Here is a 26,214-nt window from a genome sequence, read left to right as displayed (position 1 = left end):
GTCAGCAGCCTTCGACACATTCAATCATGATCTTTTAGATCACTGCCTCACTGACACTGGGATTCAGGGCACAGCCCGTTAATGGTTCTGCTCCTTCCTACAAGGTCGAGGACAAAGGGGGGCCCTTGGGGAGGAGGTCTCGCAGGGGCACCCTTTGGTGTGTGGGGTGCCGCAAGGTGCAATTCTCTCCCCTATGTTGTTTAATATCTATATGCACCCCATTGCCCAGCTGGTTCAGAGTTTCGGGCTAGGGTGTCATCAGTACGCTGATGACACCCAGCTTTATCTACTGATGGACAGCCACCCAGACTCTGCCCCGGACACACTGGCCTGGTGCTTGGAGGCAGTGACTGGATGGTTGAGGCAAAGTTGGCTGAAGTTGAATCCAGCGAAGATGGAGGTCCTGTGGCTTGGCCGGGGCAGTTTGGGGTTGGGGTGCCAGCTCCCAGCTCTTGATGGTGTGCAACTAACATCTGCACCTGCCATCAAGAGTCTGGGTGTGATCCTGGATTCCTCCCTATCTATAGAGGCCCAGGTCACAACTGTGGTCAAGGCAGCCTTTTACCATCTCCGCCGGGCCCGGCAGCTGGTATCTTACCTCTCCCACCTTGACCTAGCCACGGTGATCCATGCAACGGTCACCTATAGGCTGGATTACTGTAACTCGCTCTACGTAGGGCTGCCCTTGAGACTGAACCAACGGCTCCAGCTGGTTCAGAATGTGGCTGCGAGGCTCCTGATGGGAGCCTCGCCTCGAGAGCATATAAAGCCAGTTCTTTACCATCTGCACTGGCTCCAACTGGAGTATCGGATCAGGTTCAAGGTGCTGGTTTTGACCTTTAAAGCCTTACACGGTCTGGGACCCTCGTATCTTCGGGACCGCCTCTCCTGGTATACCCCCCGAAGGACATTAAGATTGTCCAACGAAAATGTACTGGTGGTCCCTGGCCCTAAGAGCATGCAGCTGTCCTTGAAAAGAGCCAGGGCTTTCTTGGCCCTGGCTCCAGCCTGGTAGAATGCTCTGCCTAGTAACACCAGGGCCCTGCGGGATCTGAAAGTCTTCCGCAGGGCCTGCAAGACAGAGCTTTCCCACCAGGCCTACAATTGAGGACAGCCACCTATATCAGCTTATATTATCTATACCATCTTACTGGCCTCCCCCCACTTCTCCCCCTTGAGTGGGAACAACACAAGCGAAGGGTTGCCACCTGTACGGTCCTTACAGTTTTAAGCCTGGTGTGCCATCATATTAGGTTTTAGAATTTTATTCTAAATATTATCATGGATATTTATATATGGATATTTATATTGGCTGTTGTATTTTAAAATGATGTTACCTGCCATGAGCCAGCTTGCTGGGGAGGGTGGGTTATAAGTCACGAAAGAAAGAAAGAAGGAAAGAAAGAAAGAAGGAAAGAAGGAAAGAAGGAAAGAAAGAAGGAAAGGAAAGAGATTTACCAAGTGGGATGGTGGACCATGATGTACTTATTCATGGGTTTCTTTTACTTTGGAGGATCACAATTACTGTATATGCATAATGTATACTGGATGCAGAATCTATGCTGGAATTTATGTGAGGCTAGTACCTTTACATAGGGAGATGATCAAATTAGGTAACAGCAATGAGGGATCCTGACAATCCATGTTCTCTTGGCATATAATACGGATTTCCACTGCTAGTTTAGGAGGAAGAAAATGTCCTTCCAATTTGGCTCTCATTCTGGATCACTTCTAGTGTAAACTGATTCTCCAGACTGCTGTTTAAACCACAGCACTCTGAAGAACAGCACAGGAGAAAATATCAAAGGGAAGTGTTCCATGTAATTGCCTTGGCATGCCTTCTGGCAGCAAGCCTTCCCTGATTTTATAGCAGGTGAGTTTTTCAATCAACTTGCCAATCAGTGTGGCATGATGAAAAAAGCTTAATGAAATATGAAACTATTAAAATGAGTAGAGCTGCTTGACACACCAAGGTGATCCTATCTATCTTAATAGCCAAATTCTTGAACATTTACATGGAAGTGCACTGGAAGCATTTAGCCCACTTCCAGAAGCTGCTACACACCCAAGGTACCCGTGGGTAAATAGGAGGGTTTTTTACCACTTTTGTAGCTTGTGTGCAACCATCTCCAACAGGTACATAAAAAGATGTCATATCGTTCTTAGCTGCAGGAAGTGATTGACCTCTCCAAAAACTATTTCCAAGGTTTTCTGAGCACCTAGAAGAACCATATATTCCAGTCCACTCTGTTTTATTACTATAAAGAGGAGAGAGTTGCAACATTACTATAAAGAGGAGAGAGTTGCAACATGACTGTTATGTAAGGGAGGAAGGAGTTTCCCACAATTCCAACCAAAGCCCTTAAAATCTGTTTCAAGGCAAGGATCAACTTCTCAAAAGATGACCAAGTCCTCAAGATCCCTGCTTGGCCTCAGAGGGACTTGCTGCTGCCAATACTGGATGGATTAAGTAAGGCTATAAGAATGACTTCACTGTAGGGTTGCCAAGTGCCAGGTGGTTAAATCTAATCAATTGATACAATATGCTGTAAGAACAATAGTTAAATAGAAATACTCAGAATAGGCTCAATGTAATAATGTAATATAATATATAATCCAAATTGGCCAGTTACAAAACAATGCACCTTGATACAATACAAAATCATAGCAATAATATAGCTGGCATGAGAAGAAAACCTACACCGGTTGCCTCACCGGAAGACAGTTACAATAATAAAACCAAGAGATTCCCAAGTCCGGGTAAAGGAAACAAACACGTTCTTAGCTCGAAGAGCAGTCCTCATGGGTTGCAAGCATAGTTCAAAAAGTCCTTTTTCTTAATTCCAGTGCTTGGTACTCAGCGCAGAAATCAATCAGATGGCGAAATCAAAAGTGGACATTCCAAACAAAAAGAATCCAGCGAAAATGATCAAAACGACACTTCCGGATACGTGTTCGTTTCGCTTACAAGCTTCATCAGTTGTAATTGCATAAATAGCTTCAATTATTTTTTAGGGTCAAAGACCTCTGAAAAAAAGCATGTGAATAAGAAACCCGATAGTCATTCATGCTCATCCAATATAGAAATAAATGTACATGTATATATACACACAGTCCAATACCACCATTAGTATATGGTTTTATGAAGCAAATCACCCTTATGGACCAGCGGACCTAGCTCATGTCTCACCTCGTCAGATCTGAGGGCTGGTAATACTCTGAAGAGAGTATTGTACATGGGTCAGCCCACAAAACCAACATGGAGACTCCAGTTGGTACAGAATGCCACAGCTCAGTTACTATTGGGAGCTGGCGGAGCATGCACATTAAACCCATTCTGCAGTCATTCCATTGGCTGCCCATCAGTTACCATGATCAATTCAAAGTGCTGGCTATAACATGCAAAGCCCTTCATGGCCTTGGGCCCTCATATCTGAAGTATGGCCTCTCCTCTGATGCTCTGCCATGACAGCTGCGCTCATCTGAGCAGGGCCATCAGCAGAGGTCACCCTGCAAATTGATCAGATGAACAATTGTCCATTCTTTGTTAGGGCCCCCACCTTGTGGAATGGCCTGCCTGGTGAGGTCAGGAAGGTTCCTGTGCTTCTTTCAATTTTACGAGCTAGGTAAAACAGAATTGTTCAGGAGGGCATTTTTATAAAGGTAATGTGTGTGCGCTGTCAAGTCACAACTGACTTATGGGGACCCCGGAGGGTTTTCAAGGCAAGAGAGGTTCAGGGGCAGTTTGCCATTGCCTGCCTCTACATCGACTGAAAGAGTTCTGAGAGAACTGTGACTGGCCCAAGGTCACCCAGAAGGCTTCATGTGGAGGAGTGTGGAATCGAACCTGGTTCTCCAGATTAGAGTCTGCCGCTCTTAACCACTACACCATGCTGGGTCTCTATAAAGGTAATACAGGTAAAGATCTCCTGTGCAAGCACCAGGTCATTCCTGACCCATGGGGTGACGTCACATCCCGACGTTTACTAGGCAGACTTTGTTTTACGGGGTGGTTTGCCAGTGCCTTCCCCAGTCATCTTCCCTTTACCCCCAGCAAGCTGGGTACTCATTTTACCGACCTCGGAAGGATGGAAGGCTGAGTCAACCTTGAGCAGGCTACCTGAAACCGACTTCCGTCGGGATCGAACTCCGGTAGTGAGCAGAGCTTTTGACTGCAGTACTGCAGCTTACCACTCTGCACCACAGGGCTCTTCCGTGGACTATACTACTGAATACATATTATCTGTTTGCTGTATGTATTATCTGGCTCCCCTGCATCATCTTCTACTTAAGTAATACCATTTTCTATATTATTTTACATATTGTGTGTGATACTTTTTGTTTTGTTTCAAAAGTCTGTAATTCTTGACTGTACTGGTACATCCTATTGACTGCATTGACTTACACTGCGTAATTCGCCTTGAGTCTCACTAAGAAAAGTGGACTATAAATAAATATTTTTTTAAAACAAACACTAAGAACATATAAAGATGCCCCTGAGCAAACCAGACACCGGTCCATATATCTTGGTATTGTCTACTCTGACAGTCAACAGCTTCGAAGTTTCAGGCTCAGAAAGGTTCTTCCCAACATCTGCTTCCCAATTTCACCAAAAAAGAATCAAAACCAGTTATGAGTTGAATGAAAAAAATGGAACTTTATACTCACAAAAGGTCTAAATTTTACAATAAGTCTTGCATTCAGAGAAAATTGATTTAAGATGACATATATGTGGCATCTTTCCCCAAGCAGGGTTCAAAAAATGTGTAACTTGGACAAAAATTCCAAAAAAAAAAGTAAATGTTGGTATTGTGATTCAACTAGCGCAGATTTTCTACATATGTGGTGGAGCTGCAGTAGAGCCCAAACATACTGGATGAAAGTGATTGAAATCATATCCAGTGGCCTTGAAATTGTTATTCCAGTAAGACCGGAAACAATTTTATTAAATTATTTTCCAGATAAACCAAAGGATATTTGTCATGTTTTTCCATATATTAACAATGGCTAGAACAAATCTTGCGAGATATTGGAAAATCAATAAATTCCCTGATTTAAATAATTGGCTTGATAAGGTTAAAGAAACCTGTGCTTTAATTAACTTGACATATAATAATAATGACAAAAATACGGAAGAACTGGATGCTCGCTGGAATGTAACAATCTCAAGGATGGAAAAAATGCTCCAGTGTGTAAATCGAAGAAAGGGAGTGATGTAATTGTCATTGGATTTTAAATAACTAGATAGCGTATTGTTTGGCTCACTGGTATAGATATTTTAGTTATATTGCAGCATGGTTTTAGTTTATTTTCAAGAATTTGTAGTATGTGTATTTTAGTAATGCTGTATTTCTGTTTTCTTTTATTGTTATATTCTCATTCTCAATAAAAAATTTTTTTAAAAAAGAATCAAAACCAAAAGTTAAAGATTGAACCTGGGACCTTCTATGTAACTGAGTGATGAGCCACACACAAAGTTTACTTTTTGAGAGGAAGTGAGCATCTCCCAACAGCTAAGCATTCCAAAGGATGTCAGATGAATTTGCTTCATCAGATGCTCATTTTCTACTCTGTTGCCCACCTGCAGTTTCCAGTGATTTCACTAGTTTTGTACAATCAAGCCGCAAGGCAGGGGGGTAAGAAAACCCTCATCTTTCAGTTTGATTAAATGTCAGTCAACTGGGAAGGAACCATTTAAAAGGATCATGACCTGACTTGCAGCCGCTGGTTTCTCTGGCTGCAAGCTCCATTTCTATGATTCTTTGATTTCTAAAGCCTTCCACTAAAACTGTGCCTGCACCATTAATTCCTCTGCCATGAGGCTCACTGGGTGACCGCAGACCTGTCACTCCCTATCGGTCATAGGTGATTTCTACACAATATTTTATTTTATTTACCTTATTTGGATCCCTCCTTTCTCCCCAATGGGGACCTAAAGTGGCTGACATTGTTATCCTCTCCTATATTTTATCCTCACAACAATCCTGTGAGGTAGGTTAGGCTGAGAGTGTATGACTAGCCCATGAGCTTCCATGGCAGAGTGGGGATCTGAACCTGGATCTCCCAGATCCTAGCCCAACACTTTAACCACTACACCGTGCTGATGAAGGGAGCTTTGGCTCTCAAAACCTCATATCCTCAAAGGCTAAAGTGCTACTGGACTCCTACAAATGGACATTGAACTTGTTTGGAGGTTCTAGCAAGGGAGTGCAGCTAATGTATACCCCTGACGGAAGAAGGGTACAGTCCTTCTATCTGCAATGGTCATCCTAGTCTACCGAGCACGCAGCTTTGGGAGGGATGCACATGGAGCGGTGAGGGAGGTAGGGGACCCCCACCTAGCCAACCAGATCAGCCGAATCAACCCTGGCGATCAATGGCGTGACAGATGTTGCAGCCAGATCACCCTCACATTCCTTTTTCTGACAGTCAGCTGGGCTCTGAGTAGGAGCGGAAAGAGAGCTGCTGGAGTGGTGAGTGTTTTTTTCCTTTCTTCCCTTCCTTAACTGCTGGGGAGCATTAGCTAAGATTGCTGAGGACATTGTTTGAAGGTGTGTAGTTGTGTATAGCCTGCTGTAGAGAGGGGCCTGTTTGAGTAAGTGTTGTTTCTGCTTATCTCTTTTGCCTGGGTTGTAGCTGAGTATACCTAATTGGGGAAGGTGATTGCAGCTGATTGTTGTTGATTGGGGAGGGTCTGCTTTGCCTGGGTATGACTCCTGGCCCCACCTTCTGCTAGGTGAGCCTTAAATTGTGTTAGGCTCCTTCTCACCAGAGATGCAAGCCAAAGGGCTAGAGCTCAAGGGCTCTTAGCCTGGGGATTGAGCCTGGGGACCTATAGGGTGGGGAAATAATTGTTATTGGGGTAGAGTAGATCTCTGTGACCTGCAGGAGTACCAAGCAAGTTAAGCATCTGTGCGAGTTTAGCAGCAGGGCAAGGAAGCCCAGGCACTAGGTCCTTATTCAGTACAAGATGGGCACAAGGTAAAAACACCAAATAAAAAATAAAATACCAGTTACGAAGATAGAAAGCCAGCAGGGAGTGAGTGACTATCTAGTGTACTGCATGGAGTGTCACATGTATGACATGGGTGTGTGCTCGGTGCAAGGAGCTCCTGGTTCTCAAGGAGATAATTCATTTCCTTGAGACCAAGGTAGTTCAATTGGAGGACCTGAGACAGGCAGAGAAAGAGGTGGGTAAGGTTTCCAGGGATGCTATCGTTGCATCCCAGTCCCAGGGTGACAGTTCTCTGCCAGTCACAGATGATGGAGCCCTTGGTGAAGGTGGTCATCTCTCTAAGGTAAGGGGATGTGGTACCTTAGAAGGGACTGCTTCCTAGGTGGATGAACAGATATCCTCTTGTACCAAGGATATGCCTCTGAGAGGAGGGGGGTGTCTTGTAGTGGGAGACTCAATGCTTAGAAATGTAGACAGCTGGGTTTCTGGCAGGCACATGGACCGCATGGGGACTTGCCTGCCTAGTACGAAGGTTGCAGACATTACTCACCATTTAGGTAGTTTGGTAGATAGTGTTGGGAAGGAGCCAGTGGTGGTGGTGCATGTTGGCACCAACGATGTGGAGAAGTGTAGTCCTGGAATCCAAATTTAGGTTGCTATGCAGAAGGCCAGTACCTCCAAGGTAGCTTTCTCTGAAATGCTACCTGTTCCACGCGCAGGACCAGCTAGGCAGGCACAGTTGGGGAGTCTCAATGCGTGAATGAGACAGTGGTGTAGGGAGGAGGGCTTTAGATTTGTTAGGAACTAGGCAACATTTTGGAACAAGCCAGACCTGTACAAAAGAGATGGGCTCCACTTGAAACAGGATGGAACCAGACTGCTGGCGCAAAGGTAAAAAAGGTGGCAGAGCAGCTTTTAAACTGGACCCAGGGGGAAAGCCAACAGGAGCTGAGAACCATCCGGTTCGGGCAGACTCATTGCAAATGGACAAAGGGAAAAATGCTTGATTGCCCACATGGGGATGGGGTAGATATGAAAGGGGATGATAAACTAAAGGAGGATTGCCACTTGAGGATGCCCAAGGACACACGCCAAGCAAGTCGAAAGAGAGAGACAGTGTGGAGGTGTTTCTATGCTAATGCTTGAAGCCTCCAAGCGAAAATGTTAGAGTGCTTGGTTTTAAGGGAAAACATATAGTGAGCATTACAGAAACTTGGTGGAAGGGAGATAATCAGTGGGATATGGTCATTTCTGGGTACAAACTCTATAGAAATAACAGGGAAGGGCGTATTGGGGGTGTCACTATATACATCAAGGACAGCACAGTGTCTAATAAACTAGAAACCATAAAAAGAGCTGACTAGTACATAGAATCCTTGTGGATGACAATACTAGGCCTCAAAGGTAATTTAGTGCTGGGGACGTTCTATTGGCCCCCTGACCAAAAGGCTCAGGGTGATCTAGCGATGGAGAATAAATCAGGGAAGCATGCAAAGGTGATGAAGTAGTAATAATGGGAGACTTTAAGTACCCTTGTATTGACTAGATAAATGCATGCTCCAGTCAAGCCAAAGAGATAAAATTTCTAGACATCCTCAATGACTGTGCCCTCAAACAGTTGGTTATGGACACAACCAGAGGGGAGGTGATCCTGGATTTGATACTCAGTGGTGCTGCCAGTGACTTAGTGCGAGATGTGGCTGTGGTTGAGCCAACGGGCAACAGTTACCACAATGGCATCAAATTTAATTTATATGTATGTGGGAAGGTGCCTGGGAAATCTCACACAATTACATTTGACTTTAAAAGGGGGAACTTCTCTAAAATGAGTACCCTGGTAAAAAAGAATTTGAAAGGAACAGTTAGGAGGGTTAAATCTATGGAAAAGGCTTGAGGGGGGGGGGTTATTCAAGTCCTCAATACTAGAGGCTCAGCTCGATTGCATACCTCAGGTCAGGAAAGGTAGTATAAAGAGATCACCACCATGGCTAATGGGTAAGATGAAGGAAGCTGTTAGAGAAAAAAAGGCTTCCTTCAGAAAGTGGAAGCTTGCCCATACGAGGCACACAAAAGCAAACCCAAACTTGCACAAAGGAAATACAAGGAAACAATTAGAGATGCAAATAAATATTTTGACAGACATATTGCTAAACACATCAAGACCAACAATAAGAAATTATTTAAGTATGTTAGGAGCAGGAAACCAGCTTGAGAAGCAGTGGGACCATTGGATGACAATGGGAGTAAAGGAACACTAAGGAAGGATAAAGCGATTGCTGAGAAACTAAATGAATTCTTCTCATCTGTCTTCACTGTTGAAAATATAGGGCAGATAACTTTTCCTGAACACATGTTTTGGGGTGGGGAACTGGGGCAAATAGTGGTAACAAGGCAGGAAGTTCTATAATGTCTAGACCAGGGGTGTTGAATTCAATTGTTAAGAGGGCTGGATATGACATAAATGTCTCTTGGTTGGACCGGGCCGGGAAATTGCTGAACTCCTAATGATGATATATAACATGTCCCTTAGATCAGCCTCTGTACCAGAGGACTGGAGAATGGCCAATGTAACACCCATTTATAAAAAGGGTTCCAAGGGGGGGATGAAGGAAATTACAGGCCAGTTCGCTTAACGTCTGTTCCAGGTAAATTGTTGGAAAGCGTTATTAAAGATAGAATTGTCAAGCATATAGAACGGCAAGGTCTGCTGAGCAAAACCCAACATGGCTTCTGTAAGGGTAGGTCCTGTCTCGCTAACCTATTAGAGTTTTTTGAAAGTGTCAATAAGCATGTGGACAGGAATGATCCTGTGGACATTTTGTGTTCCCAGCCAGGGAGCTGTTGGTTAAGACCCTTCGCGAGATAAGTGTTCAACAGGAAGCTGCATGGTCTCAATCATTCTTTATTTTGCAGTTTACATGCATCTAAACAGTTCAGCGTTAGTCGCACCTGAATAGAAGAGAGCTGCAGTCCTTTTCTTGATGGGAGTCCAGTTTGTCGCTATCCATGAAAGCATAATAAATTCCCATGCCTCTCTGCTCCTCCGGTCTCATTAACAATAAAAAAGGTGCTTTTCCCGGACAAGTTGGAGCCTTATGCCTGACCAATCAGTGAACTAATACAAAGACATGTGACTACTGAGGTTTCCTAAATCTACAATAACTAGCATGCAGTTTTCTAAAAGGGAAAGTACTATTTCCTAGCATATTACTAATACAACAGGAGCTTTAATCTATGCACACTAGAAAGTCTACTGCTCTGCCTAGGGGCAGCACATTGTGTATTTGGATTTCCAAAAGGCTTTTGACAAAGTCTCCCACCAAGGACTGCTAAGCAAACATAGTCATGGGATAAGAGGATTATCTTATGCATTGAGAGCTGGCTGAAAAATAGAAAGCAGGGAGTAGGAGTAAATGGTCAGTTCTCACAATGGAAGGATGTGAGCAGTGGGGTCCCTCAGGGATCTGTGTTGGGACCGGTGCTTTTCAACCTGTTCATCAGTGACCTGGGGCTGGGGGTGAACAGCAAGGTGGCCACGTTTGCAGATGACACCAAATTATTTAGGGTGATAAAAACAAAAATGGACTGTGAAGAGCTCCAAAAGAATCTCTCCAAACTGAAGAAGTGGGAATTAAAATGGCAAATGAGATTAAATGTGAGTGAGTGTAAAGTGATACAAATTGAGGCAAAAAATCCTAGCTTCACATATACGCTGATGGGATCTGTGCTGGCAGCGACAGACTAAGAAAGGGATCTTGGGGTGGTAGTGGTTAGCTCGATGAAGTTATCAACCCAGTATGTGGCTGCTGTGAAAAAGGCAAATTCCATGCTGACCATAATTAGACAAGGAATAGAAAATAAAACTGCTGCTGTCATACTGACCTTGTACAAATCTATGGTGAGGTCACACTTGGAATACTGCGCACAGTTCTAGTCACCACGCCTAAAAAAAAAGGATATTGCAGAGCTTGAGAAGATGCAGAAAAGTGCAACCGAAATGATCAGGGGACTAGAGGAACTGCCCTATGAGGAGCAGTTGAAACGCTTAGAGCTGTTTAGCTTAGCAAGAAGGTGGTTAAGGGGAGATATGATAGAGGCCTATAAAATTATGCATGGTATGGAAAGAGTGGGCTGGGATAACCTTTTCTGCCTCTCTCGTAATACTAGAATGTGGGGTCATCCGCTGAAGCTGGAGGGTGAGAGATGAAAAACAGATAAAAGGAAGTATTTCTTCACACAACACATAGTTAAATTGTGGAACTCCCTGCCCCAGGATGTGGTGATGCTGCCAACTTGGAAGGCTTTAAGAGGGGAATGGACATGTTTATATAGGATAGGGCTATCCATGGTGCAGTTTTTTTAAAAAAAATCTCCAGCATGAAAGCAAATGTATAAATGCATTTATAAATAAGAAGAGCAAAAGAACAGCATATGCCCATCAGTAAATAGGAGCAAAGCAATTGCAGTATAGTGCACAATGAATCTCTCTGTAGTAGTGGGGAAATTTTTTAAACCTTTAATGGTTGACTCATTTGACCTAAGGTCTCATGTCAGGCCACACTGAATGATTTTGTATTCATTTTATTATGCTTTATTATTATTATTATTATCATTAGGTAAAAGTCCCCTGTGCAAGCACCGAGTCATTCCTGACCCATGGGGTGACGTCACATCCCATGACTTGTTTTACGGGGTGGTTTGACATTGCCTTCCCCAGTCATACACTTTACCCCCAGCAAGCTGGGTACTCATTTGACCGACCTCGGAAGGATGGAAGGCTGAGTCAACCTTGAGCCGGCTACCTGAAACCAACTTCCGTCGGGATCGAACTCAGGTCATGAGCAGAGCTTGGACTGCAGTACTGCAGCTTACCACTCTGCGCCACAGGGCTATTATCATTATTATTAATTTTATATATTTTAAATTCTATGGTATTTCTAAATTTGAGATTAGCCCTATAAATGTTCTTAACCACATCATAAAAAATTAATCTTTTTCTTCCACTGAGCAGAATTTGGCCATGGCTAAAGTAGTCCTTGGATCCTCAGAGGGGAAATTCTAATAACTGTCATTATTTTGTTTAACACACGATTAGGCAAAGGGCTCAGTTCTAGAGCAGAAAACTCAACCCCAATTAGCTGAGGACATTGGTTAGAATTACATGAAAGAAATTCTCCGTCTCCATTTCCCTAATGTCCCTCCCAGTACAAAATGCCTCAGTTCAGTTAATGTAAATGCACCGCACAAGGGCTGCCCAAGCGGTCCTTGAATTGCACTCTTATTTCCAAAATAAATGACTTAGGACAAGAGGCAAATGGTTTGTGTCTAGAAAAAGTCATTTCCCCTTCTTGACAAACACAAAACAAATTCTGAACCGGGAGCCAATCTATATGCAGAAGAGGAGTACAAGCAGGCACCTGTTACCCATCTGTGCCAGTTTCATTCAGACAAAATAATTGAATTTCTATACCTTCTGGGGGCTAAAACACAATAATGTCACAATAGGTCTCAACAGCAATTGGGAAAGCATTCTCAGTCTGATTCATAGTTCATGGCAGAACAGGGAAGATGAGACAGCTTCTTTCCAAGCCTTTACATTCCTATACCGGGTTCACAGCCCGTTTCTTCACCGCCCCAGAGAATGAGGGAGACATTTAGTGGCTTATGTGGTGTTCGTGTTTTGTCATCCAAGAGGCAAATATTAGGTCCCATTGGTTCTTGTAGGTAAAGCCTTCGACAATATTAGGTCTCATTGCTTCACGGTTCCCAGTAAAACTGCCTCAGAGGCCTGCACTGAGGAAACTGGGATCCCGGTCCTGATGAGAAAGGCAGCTGCAGTTCAGTACCAAAGTGTGTGTCTGTTGGGTCTTAGATAGCGAGATTCGTTACATGTCAGACAGTCAAAGGGTTAATTAGCCAAATGGTCAGGAAGAGCAGATCGCCATTGCTTCCATGTCATATGGTCACGTAGGCAAAGTAATCTGCATTTTACTGCTTTGGTATATCCTTTGTTTGAAAGAGAAACTGTAGCCCAGTTACTTGTAAGTTACCAACCTGCAAGCATGGAGGAGCACATTCTCCTTGTGAGAATGGCTACTCGTGAGTAAGCGTAGTAACTGCTAAAGGAGTTTAGCAAGTCTAGGAAACTTAGAGATGTAGGATGTTTATTGTTTAATCCATGTACCCTACCCTTGAGATTAGTTAGTAAAGAATTGATTTGATTAAGAAAACGACTCTGTGGTATTTTTGTGTGTGATTAACCTTTATTATCAATAAGCCAAAACCAAGATTCATCGCCCTGAATGGTAGCAGATTAATTAAATGAGTTTCAGATCCTAACAAGTGGTAGCAGAGGATGGTTTATTCTTGGCTATTGATATAAAGTCACACAGAACAATTTTTGATTTTTGAATCGTGTCCCATCGGGGAACTGAGGAATACAAAGGACCTTACAGACGCCTGAGGGAATTCCTGTAAAGAAGCCGAGCAGCCGAGTCTGTGGGGACGACAGGAAAACTCAACCCTCACGCCTGTGAACTGGAGGAGGAGAGCGACAAGCTGCAAGAATGGGAGAGGACGCGAACCGGGCAGCCACGCCAGTAACATCGAGCACAAACGCAGGAGCCGTGAGTGTAAATGGGAAAGGGATCCAATCAGTAATAATTCCCCACATAAGTCAGTCATCCTTCCCAATATGGAAAAGATCTGTCGAATTAGCATTTAAGGCACTGGGGATTAAACACGTACTAAATGAAGATCCCCCAGATGAGACTGACAGAGATAAGTTTAATGCCTTTGATAAAGCTGATGCCCAGGGGATGTGCCTTCTGGTGGGAGCAATATCACCAACAGAATCATCCATCATTTTAAATAGTAATTCAACGAAAGATATGATGAAAGCACTAAATGAAAAGTATGGTGTTTTGTCCAGAGGTCAGAGGATGAGCCTCAAGGCGAATCTACTCTCATATAAGATGCCTGAAAATGTAACTCTCTTACAACATTTAAAGCATATGCAAGATTTGGAATCAGAGGTGAAATTTGCAGGAGGGGAAGTGAGCTCAGAAGATTTTTTAACAATATTCATTGCCAGTCTCCACCCACGCTTTAATGCAGAGAAGCGAAACCTGCTAGCCAGAGAGGATTTAACCCTTAATAAGCTGATCACAGCCTTGAAAGAATTTGAAACAGACAGAGCACGCGAAAATGAACTGTCTAATGGAATACAGGTATTGCATGTGCATGAGAAAAAGTTCCAATGTTTCACCTGTCGCAAATTTGGCCATAAATCGTATCAATGCAAGCAGAGGGAATCAAAAGGGGGAAAACCCCCCTCTCCGGGGGAAAAGCCCGCGAATTTTAGACAAAGACCAGATTCAGCCACAACAGGAAGTCAAGGCTATAGCAAGCCCAAGAGACCAGATCAGATCGCTACGCTTTTGCTAAAAGATCAATCAACTCACATTTTACCAATAAAAGATGACCCAAAGCGTGTACAAAAATTGCTTTTAGATTCAGGGTCAAGTAACCATACATGTGGGATCATGGAAGCCTTTGATTATTTGGAACCATGCGCTGAAACATTCATAATGGCCAATGGGGAGAGACAAATATGCACCCAGAAAGGACAAATTTCTGTTTCTATCCAGTCTCTCTGTGGAAATGTAATGGGCTTAAGATTACAGAATGTGCTTTATATGCAAAAATCTGAACATTGTTTACTGTCTGTGAAAAGGCTAGCAAATGCTAAGTTCCAAGTGACAATAAATGAGAACGGTTGCTATTTGTTTGATTCTCAAGCAAGGGAATATGAAGTTTTGTCAGAAGGTTCTCATTACTACTTGGAGAACGTTGCAGACCAGATTGTGGATTATACTGAGGACAGTGTTAATTCTGATGAACTGTATCAGTGTGAGAAAGACAATGGACTTTGTGCAAAGGAAAATACTGTTGTTGATGAGAAGGAATGCTTTGTTGACTGCAATAAGGAGATTAAAGGTTTAAATACTGAGAAATGTAAACATGAGAATTGCGTGTATTTCTGGCATTTGAAATTGAAACACAGAAATATGGAGTCTGTGAGGCAGCAACTACATGAGTTTGGCTTGCCAGTAAAGGACTGTGTGAAGAGTTATAAGCAATGTGAAATTTGTATTGAAGCATCAGAGCATGTGCAGAGTGATTCAACAGAACCTCTAGCGCCATCTACTGATGAAGGAAATGCTAGCATCTCGGGAGACAAAAGGGGAAAGGAAATTTCCATTGTAAACGAGATGAATGCAACTGAGAGAATGAGTGATGCAAAGGTTGGAAGAAGGGAAACCGAGCCGGTTACATCCTCAGCATGGGAGCTTAGGCCGCCTGGTGCAGCAAAGTGTCTACAGGATACAGCATCAGAAGGGGGCAGTCCTGAAGCTGATGGAGATGTAAAGGTTTCAACCACCTTAAACCATTCTGAAGTGAAAAGTAACTTCTCAAGCTGGGAGAACAAAGAGCAAAAGTTTCTCAGTGGGGAGAAGAAATCACTGCAACAACTTACAGCGATAAACATTCTTTTAAACATTGCCACTTCAAAGAAAATGACAGTGATGATGTTTACTGTTACAGATAGCCAAAAGCTTACTTCACAACTACAGAAGCAAGGCTTCAAAAGGGGAAATAAAGAGAAATGTCTACTCAGCAGAAAGGAAAATGGCCTATTGCAATACATTTTAATAATAATGGACAATGTTTTAATTTGCTGTGATACTGAGTCAAATGCAAAGAAAATTGCTGAACAACTGGAGAAATCAGCAGGATCCAAACTCTTTGAAGAAAGACACTGTTTTGATATGGAAACAGAAAGAGACAAAATACTGGAATTTCTCAAGCAAAGAAAAGTGCAAGAACGCAAGTCAAGCAAGACAAGGAAGAAATCTTCAACTCAAGATTAACTCAGTGAAAGACAAGAAACAAAAGGGACTTATTGATATGATATGATGTGTTAATAAATGTGATGAATTATGTTTGCATGTCTGAATGTAACTGAACCTCGAAAAGGGGATTTGTTGGGTCTTAGATAGCGAGATTCGTTACATGTCAGACAGTCAAAGGGTTAATTAGCCAAATGGTCAGGAAGAGCAGATCGCCATTGCTTCCATGTCATATGGTCACGTAGGCAAAGTAATCTGCATTTTACTGCTTTGGTATATCCTTTGTTTGAAAGAGAAACTGTAGCCCAGTTACTTGTAAGTTACCAACCTGCAAGCATGGAGGAGCACATTCTCCTTGTGAGAATGGCTACTCGTGAGTAAGCGTAGTAACTGCTAAAGGAGTTTAGCAAGTCTAGGAAACTTAGAGATGTAGGATGTTTATTGTTTAATCCATGTACCCTACCCTTGAGATTAGTTAGTAAAGAATTGATTTGATTAAGAAAACGACTCTGTGGTATTTTTGTGTGTGATTAACCTTTATTATCAATAAGCCAAAACCAAGATTCATCGCCCTGAATGGTAGCAGATTAATTAAATGAGTTTCAGATCCTAACAGTGTCTTAGCTGTGGCCAGAGCTATTTCATCCAACAGACAAAAGACGCAGCTGCCCTGGGCCCACCACTGCTGAGGGCCCCCTGCCAGGCGCATAGTAATGCAGCCTCCGCACACAGCCTCCATTCCCAGTGGCTTGTTCCTTCCTCTGCCCCAGTACAGTTTGGAAAGGGATGGCACAGTACACCGCTGCAGGGAAGAAGCAGACACCGAGTGCAATGGGTCTGTTGGCCACGGGTATGAAGGGGGGAAGCTGGGCTTAGATGTCATAGCCCCACGCACGCCTCCTCGGTGCTTTTGCCAGGCACTTCTGTCAAGCTGCCGCAGAACTGGGAAAACAGGAGCTCCGGCACCAGAGACTATTCGTGTTGGATGGCAGTGTCAGCGTCATTTTTTTTAAAAGAAGAAAGATTGTCAGAAGGAGAGCTTCCTGTCCAGTGAAGGAATATACTATTATGAACTGGCCTAGTTTAAAGGGGGGAAATAGCTCTCTGCCTATATCAAGTCAAGTCAAGTAGCCTTTATTGGCATAAGATAAAGTGTATAAAAGCAAATACATAAAATCCGTACAGTACAAGAAATGCCATAGTTTTTACAGTAAAATCAATTATGGTGCATTAGACAATTTAACAGTACTAGGCCAGCATTATTTGGTGCACAAGCGCTCATGTTCTTGAATTGCTAACTGTAAGAATCTTGCCACCAATTCAATTTTTATGGGATCCTGGGTGGTCATGAGGAAAGACACCTTAATTTTGGCAGGTAACCATCCCCGGTCCACAAATAACGGGTCACTAAATTGAGAAAGGCCCCTAGAATAAAATGAGCAGTTAAGGAGGACATGGGAAACTGATTCTATTTTGCCCTCCCCACAAGGACAGGCCCTATCCGTATATGAGACCTTATTGAATCTTCCGTAGAGCAAGGCAGAAGGAAGGGCATTAAATCTAGCGAGCATGTAAGCCCTTCTCTGTTGGGGATCAGTTAAGCATGAGAGGTAGTATGCTAAGGACTGATTGTATGTCCCGGGCTTCCAGTGTATAGGGGAATATCTACTGCAGGCCGCTCCTCTAAGCTCCTGCAGATCTATATCCAAAAGCCTGTTCTTAATCAGCTCAAAAGCTGATTTCTCTGTGAGTCTCTGCCTATATAAGATTTGCTTGCTTGCACTCCTGAGCTTAGCAAAGACAACTCAGAGACTGATTTAGTAGGTAGGCTGCCATCCCGTGGGCTGTCTGCTAAGGATCGTGAGGAGGCAGGCAGGAGAGGTCTGGGGACAGCCTGAGTTGGTGGAGCATTCTCCCTAATGGACCACCCTCCAACAGTGATGCAGTGTGTTATAAGTCTAATACGATTAGAGTTGCCAGTTCTGGATTGGGAAAAATCTGGAAATTTTTGGGGTGGAGCCTGAGGTATGGGGAGGGGAGGGACTTCAATGCCATAGAATCATAAGAAAGGCCAGGCTGGATCAGACCAAGGTCCATCTAGTCCAGCAGTCTGTTCACACAGTGGCCATCCAGGTGCCCCTAGGAAGCCCACGAACAAGACAACTGCAGCAGCATTGTCCTGCCTGTGTTCCAAAGCACCTAATATAAAAGGCATGCTCATCTGATCCTAGAGAGAATAAACGCATGGTCGCTTTAGCCTCCTTTATTCCCTGTTTCAGCCAGGATTTAGCCAGTATTGAACGCACGTTCGGCGAAACGCATGCGTTCGATCCTGGCTGAATCCTGGCTGAAACGGAATAAAGGAGGCTAAAGCGACCATGCGTTTTCACCCAATGTGTGCATCATGACTATTATCCATTTTTTACTAGTAGCTATGAATACCCCTCTCCTCCATGAACATGTCCACTCCCCTTAAAACCTTCCAAGTTGGCAGCCATCACAACATCCTGGAGCAGGGAGTTTCACAATTTAACTAAGCGTATAGGAACATAAGAAAAGTCCAATTGCCAAAGTGGCCATTTTCTCCAGGGGAACTGATCTCTATCAGCTGGAGATCAGTTGTAATAGCAGGAGATCTCCAGCTATCACCTGGAGGTTTGTCAATCAAGATAGCACTTATGGCCAAACAATGCAAGAATAAGCACACTTATGCCAAAAACATGTATTAGACTATTATAACCAAAAATTACACATACAGTTATAACATTTCCTTCTGTACTATAACATGTACTCTGCCAAGTATAATAGTCCACCGTTCAGTCAAAATGTATAGCCCATTCTTTCATAATTGTGAAAGTAACTTAATAAACGTCCATAGATATCAAAAAGAATGGGTTTCCGGTAGTTATTCCCATTTCGCTTCTGCTTCTTCAATCAAGGCAATCCTATGGTGAAGAGTAATCCTGGAACCTTTGTTCCAGAGGTCGGCGTATAGCTCTTCTCTGCTGGCAGATGTCTGTCTGAACTGGGGCTGCAACGACAATGTATCCCACACAGATAAGCAAGAGATGGTACCTCGTAGAGAAACCCTTGTCTCCTCTAGTGCTCACTTTAAGAAAGATATGCAGGACACTCCAAAAACCATGACCATACTGTGTGTCCTGCTCTTCCCACTGCAACTCGGGTAAGCTATGAATTTAACTTTTAATGCTTCCTTTACTTAAAAGGTAGTAGGAGTGTCCACAGGGGTACTAGATTGCCAACTGCGGCTGGCAGCTTCCTGCTCCTGAACTCTGGCTCTCACCCTGCAATGTGCAACGATGGGAAGGAAAAACCTGGTGCAATGCCATGATGGGTGAAAACGCACGGTCGCTTTAGCCTCCTTTATTCCCTTTTTCTGCCAGGATTCAGCCAGGATCGAATGCATGCGTTTCGCCGAACGTGCTTTCAATCGTGGCTGAATCCTGGCTGAAACAGGGAATAAAGGAGGCTAAAGCGACCGTGCGTTTTCGCCCATCTGTTACTTCTGGTAGAGCAGGAGGAAATGGCAGCATAGCATCAGCTATGCTCAAGGAAATTCCTACTTGCCCTGCTGTTAGTTCCACCCACTCAGCAGGAAGTGATGCGCCATTCATGACTCTCCTCCTCCCCAGGCTCCGCCCCATACTGCTCCTGAGCACAAGAATGCAAGCTTCAGTGTACCCCACACACTAAGTAAGTATGCCGTTTGTGCAGACCCCTAATGAAAGTAAACCAGCCCTTGATGCTGTTCAAGAAAAGTGGGGTTGACAACCTCCAGGTAGTAGCTGGAGATCTCCTGCTAATACAACTGATCTCAAGCCAATAGAGATGAGTTCACCTGGAGAAAATTGCCACTTTGGCAATTGGACTCTTATGGCATTGAAGTCCCTCCCCTCCTCAGCCTCCACCCCAAAAACCTCCCGCCAGTGGAGAAGAGGGACCTGGCAACCCTAAAGAAAAGTGTTAACTTTCAAACTGTTCTCCTGGGAGTCCATGCCAGGAATTGAACCTACGGCTTCGCATCTAGCTGGTCTATACTACTTCTTGATGTTATTGGTACTTATTGCACTTTTTTCTACTCCACCCACTTTTATGTAAAGTGTCCTTAAAATTTATATAAATATGTCTCATTTTTTAAAAACGCTCTTTTATATTGTTCATGTGAGGTTTATCGTTGTATAGTTTTTACTGGTCTGATTGACTGTATAATTAAATATTATTATTATTACTACTTCACTTAGTATCTAGCAGGTCTGTAGTACTTCACATAGGGACCCTTCCTACTGAGCTACATAGCCAGGATCATTGCACATATGAGACTGGGCTGTGTGTGTATCTATTTGATGCGAAAGCCAGCCAAACAACATATTGTTCATTATGCACCCACACACTGTTTAAAAAATTGATTTTTGTTGTCTTTTTAATTGTTTGCTGCCCTGAGCGCCCTAATTGGGCTAAAATCAGGATACAAATGTTTTAAATAAAGTGCTCTTGTATCTTGCTGGCTTGCGTGTCTGGGAGCAATGCCGTGACAGGTACATTGTTGCTTGGGAATCTGTGGCAGTGGCCATGATTGTTGCTATATCCTCCTTTTTTGGTACTGCCTTCATTGTAATTTTGGTACTAGAGAGTGTAAAATATCAACTGCTTTCACTAGCTGATTCCAGCATAATTGTGGCCAATGTACCCAGACCATAGGATTGCTCTGAATTTTATTACCTCCACTCAATGTACTACGACTTTTACTCTATATCAGGGGTGGGGAACCTTTTTCCCACCAAGGGCCTTTTGGATATTTATAACATAATTCGCGGGCCATACAAAATTATCAACTTAAAAATTAGCCGACCAAACCCCAAGCAGGCAGCTGCCCAAGATAACCCCCCCCCACACACACACACACGGGCAAGCAGGCAGTCATCCAACCGGTGGCATAGCTAATGACTCTTCTGCAAGGGGGGGGGGAAAGGTTCCTTTTCTCGGCAAAACAACTCACATCCCCCTTGAATAGAGGTTATTCCTGTCCACGGGAGGGGGCGGATCACCAGTCTTAGATCCTTCTTAGCTAGAGATCTGCCAGGACCCACAAAGGGCCAGACCAAATGATTTTGCAGGCCTTAAATGGCCCCTGGGCCTGACGTTCCCCACCCCTGCTCTATATGAACAATCGTGCATGCATGTGCATCACTGGGCGTCTTCTTTGAAGAATGACTGCTTGATGCATTGTGGCTGAAGGTACAAGCTACCCATGTTGAAAAGTACTTTTTGTGGTAACTGGAAGTGAAATGAAAGTTCTGTCTTGGATCGGTGGTGGCTGGCCTACATATGCAAGTCATCACATTGAGATTCCAGAATGATACAGCATGAACATTTTATTACCAGGACTTGTTCTAGCAAGTTTTCAGTGCAGTTTCACAAGAATGTAGCAATGTTGCGATGATGGTACTATGGCAGGCTTAGATGTGGCCATAAACTGTTAAAATTAGAATATGCTGAAGATCCTCAGTCCCCAGCCTTGAGACACCTTTGAAAACGAAATGTGAAAAACTGTGTCAGATTAATATTCTTTAAAGTGTACAGGTTAAATATTGTGTGGCAGAAGCACCAGATATTATACGTTACAACAGTTACAGAAAAGGCACACTATTACCTATATTTCATCTTGTACCAGAAAAGCTGTTTATTAGGAGACAGGACAGCTTGGACAAACTGAATGTAAACTCTCTACAAATATATGAATCCTTTTAACATATGCACACACACAAAGAATACAAACATTACAGATAATAAAAAACTTTTTTTCCCTTGGGTGGATGGACATTTGAGTAAGTCATGAGTTAGTTATACTTTGTGGTTTACTATTACCAGCTATGCCAGATCATGCTGTATCACAAGCATCTTTAAAGTAATAGTAATATATTATTCTACAGACTATTAAATTTTAATGCTAGTTATCAATGCTGGACAAGAGGTTTTTAAAAAACCATTGGTTTGTAATGCATCATAAATCCTGGAAAAAATAAAGGGCACGACCCTGAAAAACGTAAGGATTTTAGGAACCTTTGATTTCTACACACTTGTTTAATTGGTTCTTGTAGGTTATCTGGGCTGTGTAACCGTGGTCTTGGTATTTTCTTTCCTGACGTTTCGCCCGCAGCTGTGGCAGGCATCTTCAGAGGAGTAACACTGAAGGACAGGAAAGAAAATACCAAGACCATGGTTACACAGCCCGGATAACCTACAAGAACCAATGAACTCTGACCGTGAAAGCCTTCGACAACACTTGTTTAACTTTCAGATGTTCCCATTGAAATATGTGAAACCTGAACACGTCTAACGGGTGGATTTTGCCCATTGTTAATATTTTTTGTAATAATGCATTGCTGTATGTGAACCAAGGAATTTTGTGTGAAAATATGACATATTACATTGCTTGTCTTTGTTAGTATGCAATATCTTTTTCATGCCACTTGCCTTTTTTCTTTTCAGGACTCTTTATGTGCAAGCCCTAACACTATAGCATATTGTAAAGTCCTCAAAGTTTTCTAAACATTAATATTTAGCTTATTTAAAACAGAACAAAACAGCAATCTTTATAATATATCTTAACACAACGTTTCACACGTTACACATTAATATATCCTCCAACTTGGATGTAACAGTTTGAAACCCCATTTTCAAATGGTGGCAATGAGATTTGGTGGCGAGCTGCTTTGAAGCACACTTTTGATTTCTGCCAGATGTTGAGACTTCAAAGCAATGCCATTCGGCTCCATAAGAAAATGTCCAAAACCCTTAGGTCAATTGGATATGGTGGTGTTCCTCTCCCAAATCTATCTTTTTGGGAAAGCTTAAAAAAAAAACGACTCAAGCTCTTAATAGTAACATTTTAATGTTAATTCTATTTTGTTTTTAGCTTACGTATGCATCTTACAATACAAACATGGTCATGAATGGAAGGGAAATTGGGTTTGGAGGCATATAAAGCCTTGCACTCACTATGCACACAATAATTATGTCAACATGGTGCAACATATGGAACAAATTCATCTGGATTCAGCTTGGTTTTTCTTGCACATGGAAACATAGCTGCTGTTTGTGAAGAAGTCTCTTTGGAGATTACCTCTCTATCACAGATAAGGCTTTGTAAGGCTTCCAATGAACACACACTTTTGAGGGGGCGATTTCAAAGTAAACAAAAAACACATTCCTTCATAGCTGTGAGTCACACATCTGGATAAATGATGCCTTCCTTTGTGGTCCTGTACCTATCTAATGAATGTGAATTGTAGAAGTCAACACCCTTTTTCAAAAACTCTATCTTTGTGAGCCTGGGGAAAGAAAAGGGCCGCACCAGTCACAGGAGATAAAAAATAAGACCAAGGCTGTTGGTGCAAAATAGGTTAAAAAATTATTACTCAATTAAAATTCCCTACGTGTTTTGCCCAAAAGGCTTCTTCAGGGGAATCTGTTTGTCACAGTAGTTTTTCAAAGAAGAGTATAACATCAGTAACTGAGTAATAAAATATATTCACCATCGGCCTTGGCCTTATTTTTTTTCTCCTTATCTTTGTGAGCCTACCAAAAATGTTGAATATGATAGTAACACCTGTTTTCTTTGTAAATTCTAATGCCAGAGGTGCAATCCACTGGGATCTATGAGCCAGTCCCAATAGCATGTCCAATTGCCCTATTAAATTTCTGCTCCTCCACAGTTGAATTGGGGCTTGTGAAGCAGAAGTCCCCAGTGAATTAACTCCCAGTACAATGTTACTCACTAGTGGAAATAAGAGAGTTTAGAACATAACAGGCATTTCATCTGAAGTGGTTCCAGTAGGTCACACTGTGTACTCCAATAGGAGTAATCCATGGAAAATTAAGGATTATTCCATTGTTGGAAACTGGTTAGGTCATTGTTCTTGCCTCATCCCTTTCTATTGCTTAGTCTTTTCAAAATGGACTGTTTAAATTTGTTAGTAAAACAAGACAGGGTAAAAAGTATCATTCAATTATGTTTAAGAACAATAAATGGAACCACAAAACTGTGGTCAGCAGTCGTATTTAGTCTGATGGACAATTGTAATAAATAAGAATACAAAAGAGAATTATAAGTGAACTATGCTACATCTATGGCAATTTCACATTTTCATTGCTTGTTTCATTGCAAGTGTTATTAAGAAGACATACAATCCAGAAACTCATGGCATATACACTGGCAGAAGCCATAAACCATGAGAATAACAAGACTTGAGGGAACAAGGCTGACAAAGACTACCCCAAGGGTGACTTTCTTTGATACCAGTAAGTAGATCCCTAAAGGCAAAGAACTAAAGTACAGCAAACCTAGCAACCAAACTAGGATTCGAATTGAAGTCTGGAAGAGTAAGGATGTACAGTTCCATACTGTCCAGGTTTGGGGCACAGATGCAACAGAGTCAAAGCTTGTGGGCCTGTAGAATTCCACCACAGGGGTTGAGTTCAGGGTTGGTGGACTCTCTCTCTGTACTTCCATAATGGTTATAACCAGGCAATTGGAGGACGTGTGAGAAGGGCTAACCAGAGAGGCCAGCCTTTTGGGAGTCAGTAAGAGTTCTGTTGGGTTGTCTGGTAGGCACTTCTTCCCCTTCCCCCCATAAGCCAAATTCACAAGGATGTTGTTGTCATCAGGAAGGCTACTGACTTCATCATCAGGCAGGCACGTCTCAAACCTACAGAATGGGCAAACGATGACTCCCTGAGGAGAGTCCCCGAAGTCTATGATCTTGCAAAGACATTTGGCACATACTCTGTGGCAACACTCCAGGACTTTAGGTTTCCTCTGTCTCAGGTTATAGTGGTTGTAACAGATCTTGCATTCAAGCTCATCTGAGCCTTGGGACTCTACTGTGTCCTCTGGCAGTAGGGTGGTCATTTCTTTTTAATGTGCTGTAGACTTGAAGTGATGTCAGCCAAAGACTGTTTATAGGGACCTCTGATCTCCTTTTAGATTATTACATCACTCCTATCAGCCAGAAGAAAAAAAGCACCAATAGTCTTCATTCATTTTCAGTTTATCTCCATGACTATCTGCATGTTCCTTCGAAATCTTTCATATATCCACATGCTAAACACAACATGGATTTTCTGCAGAGAAGAGAGAAGGGGAAAATAAAATTAATTCATATATCATATATAATCTGTTATGTATAGCTTTATTCAAGATCCTTTCAGGCTAGTGATATCAAGATGTGATAGTTTGTACTTTAGTTATTTTCTAAAGTGATCTACTTGGGATTTTCCCCTTGCAGATTCACAATAATTCTATGGAACAAAATCAGGCTGAGAAATTATGACGGCCAATATCACACCAGTTAGCTTCATGGCTGAGTAGATATTTAAACCTAGTCTCCCTAGTTGAAGCCACTATTTGAGCCACACAAGGAAATTATGTGACCAGTTCCATGCACAGCCATTTTTTTTACTTCAGTCCAAGGAAATTACCACTAGGGGCAGAGATTCAAACCAGAAACAGTCAGATTACACAGAGTTTATGATTTTGCTCTGACCTGGATAGCCCCAGGCTAGCCTGATCTCATCAGATCTCAGAAGCTAAATATGATCATCCATGGGTAGTATTTGGATGGGAGACCTCCAAGGAATACCAAGGTCATGATGCGGAGGCAGGCAATGGCAAACCACGCCTGAACATCTCTTGCCTTGAAAACCCCACTAGGGGTTGTCAAAAGTCAGCTGTGACTTGACAGCAAAAAACAAAATCCAAGTTAGACGTGACACTGGGAGTTCTGTGAACTGGATTTCCCTTAAATTTAGCAGGTGCACATAGGTCTGATTCAGACTGGGAGTGCAATGTGATTTAGTTTGTGCAATAACGATATCTGGTCTAAAACACTAAAAAATGCTAAAAATCCATTGATGTGATGCAGCCAAAAGTTAAGATTTTTAAATGCATATTGAATTCAATGGAAGAACGTTCAGATCATGATTCAACCACTGAAATCATTGGAAAAACTTTGACTAGCTCATGGCTCAGGTATTTATGTACGAAAGAGAGAGAATTAAACATAGTGGAGCAGTCAAGACAAATCAGAGAAAAACTGAATAACTAACTACTTGTACTTACTGGTTCTACTAAAGAATGGCATTGTTTTAGAACAGGGGTCCCAAATGTGACACCCATGGGCACAATGTCGCCCACCACCACCTTTCCTGGCACTTGCCAATAGTTCTTAGAAAGTGGGTGGGGCCAGGTGGGGCTTTGCCCAGCAGGCTTATGATTGGCTGTTCTGATTAAAAAAAAACATTGCTTCAACAACAGCTGCCCCTACA

General features: G+C 42.7%; 1 protein-coding gene across 1 annotated transcript; it reads right to left on the bottom strand.

Moving 5' to 3' along the window:
• Positions 1–23,895: 23,895 nt before the first annotated feature.
• On the bottom strand, positions 23,896–24,848 carry RNF182 (ring finger protein 182). Its single transcript, XM_056854554.1, has one exon. It carries the CDS (start codon positions 24,797–24,799, stop codon positions 24,062–24,064), a length of 738 nt encoding a protein of 245 aa, XP_056710532.1. The 5' UTR covers positions 24,800–24,848; the 3' UTR covers positions 23,896–24,061.
• Positions 24,849–26,214: the final 1,366 nt, after the last annotated feature.

The sequence above is a fragment of the Euleptes europaea genome, chromosome 8, assembly GCF_029931775.1.
Source record: "Euleptes europaea isolate rEulEur1 chromosome 8, rEulEur1.hap1, whole genome shotgun sequence".
NCBI classification, from domain to species: Eukaryota; Metazoa; Chordata; class Lepidosauria; order Squamata; family Sphaerodactylidae; genus Euleptes; species Euleptes europaea.
Note: the sequence above shows the minus strand (reverse complement) of the source record. Positions and strands in the feature narration are given on the sequence as shown.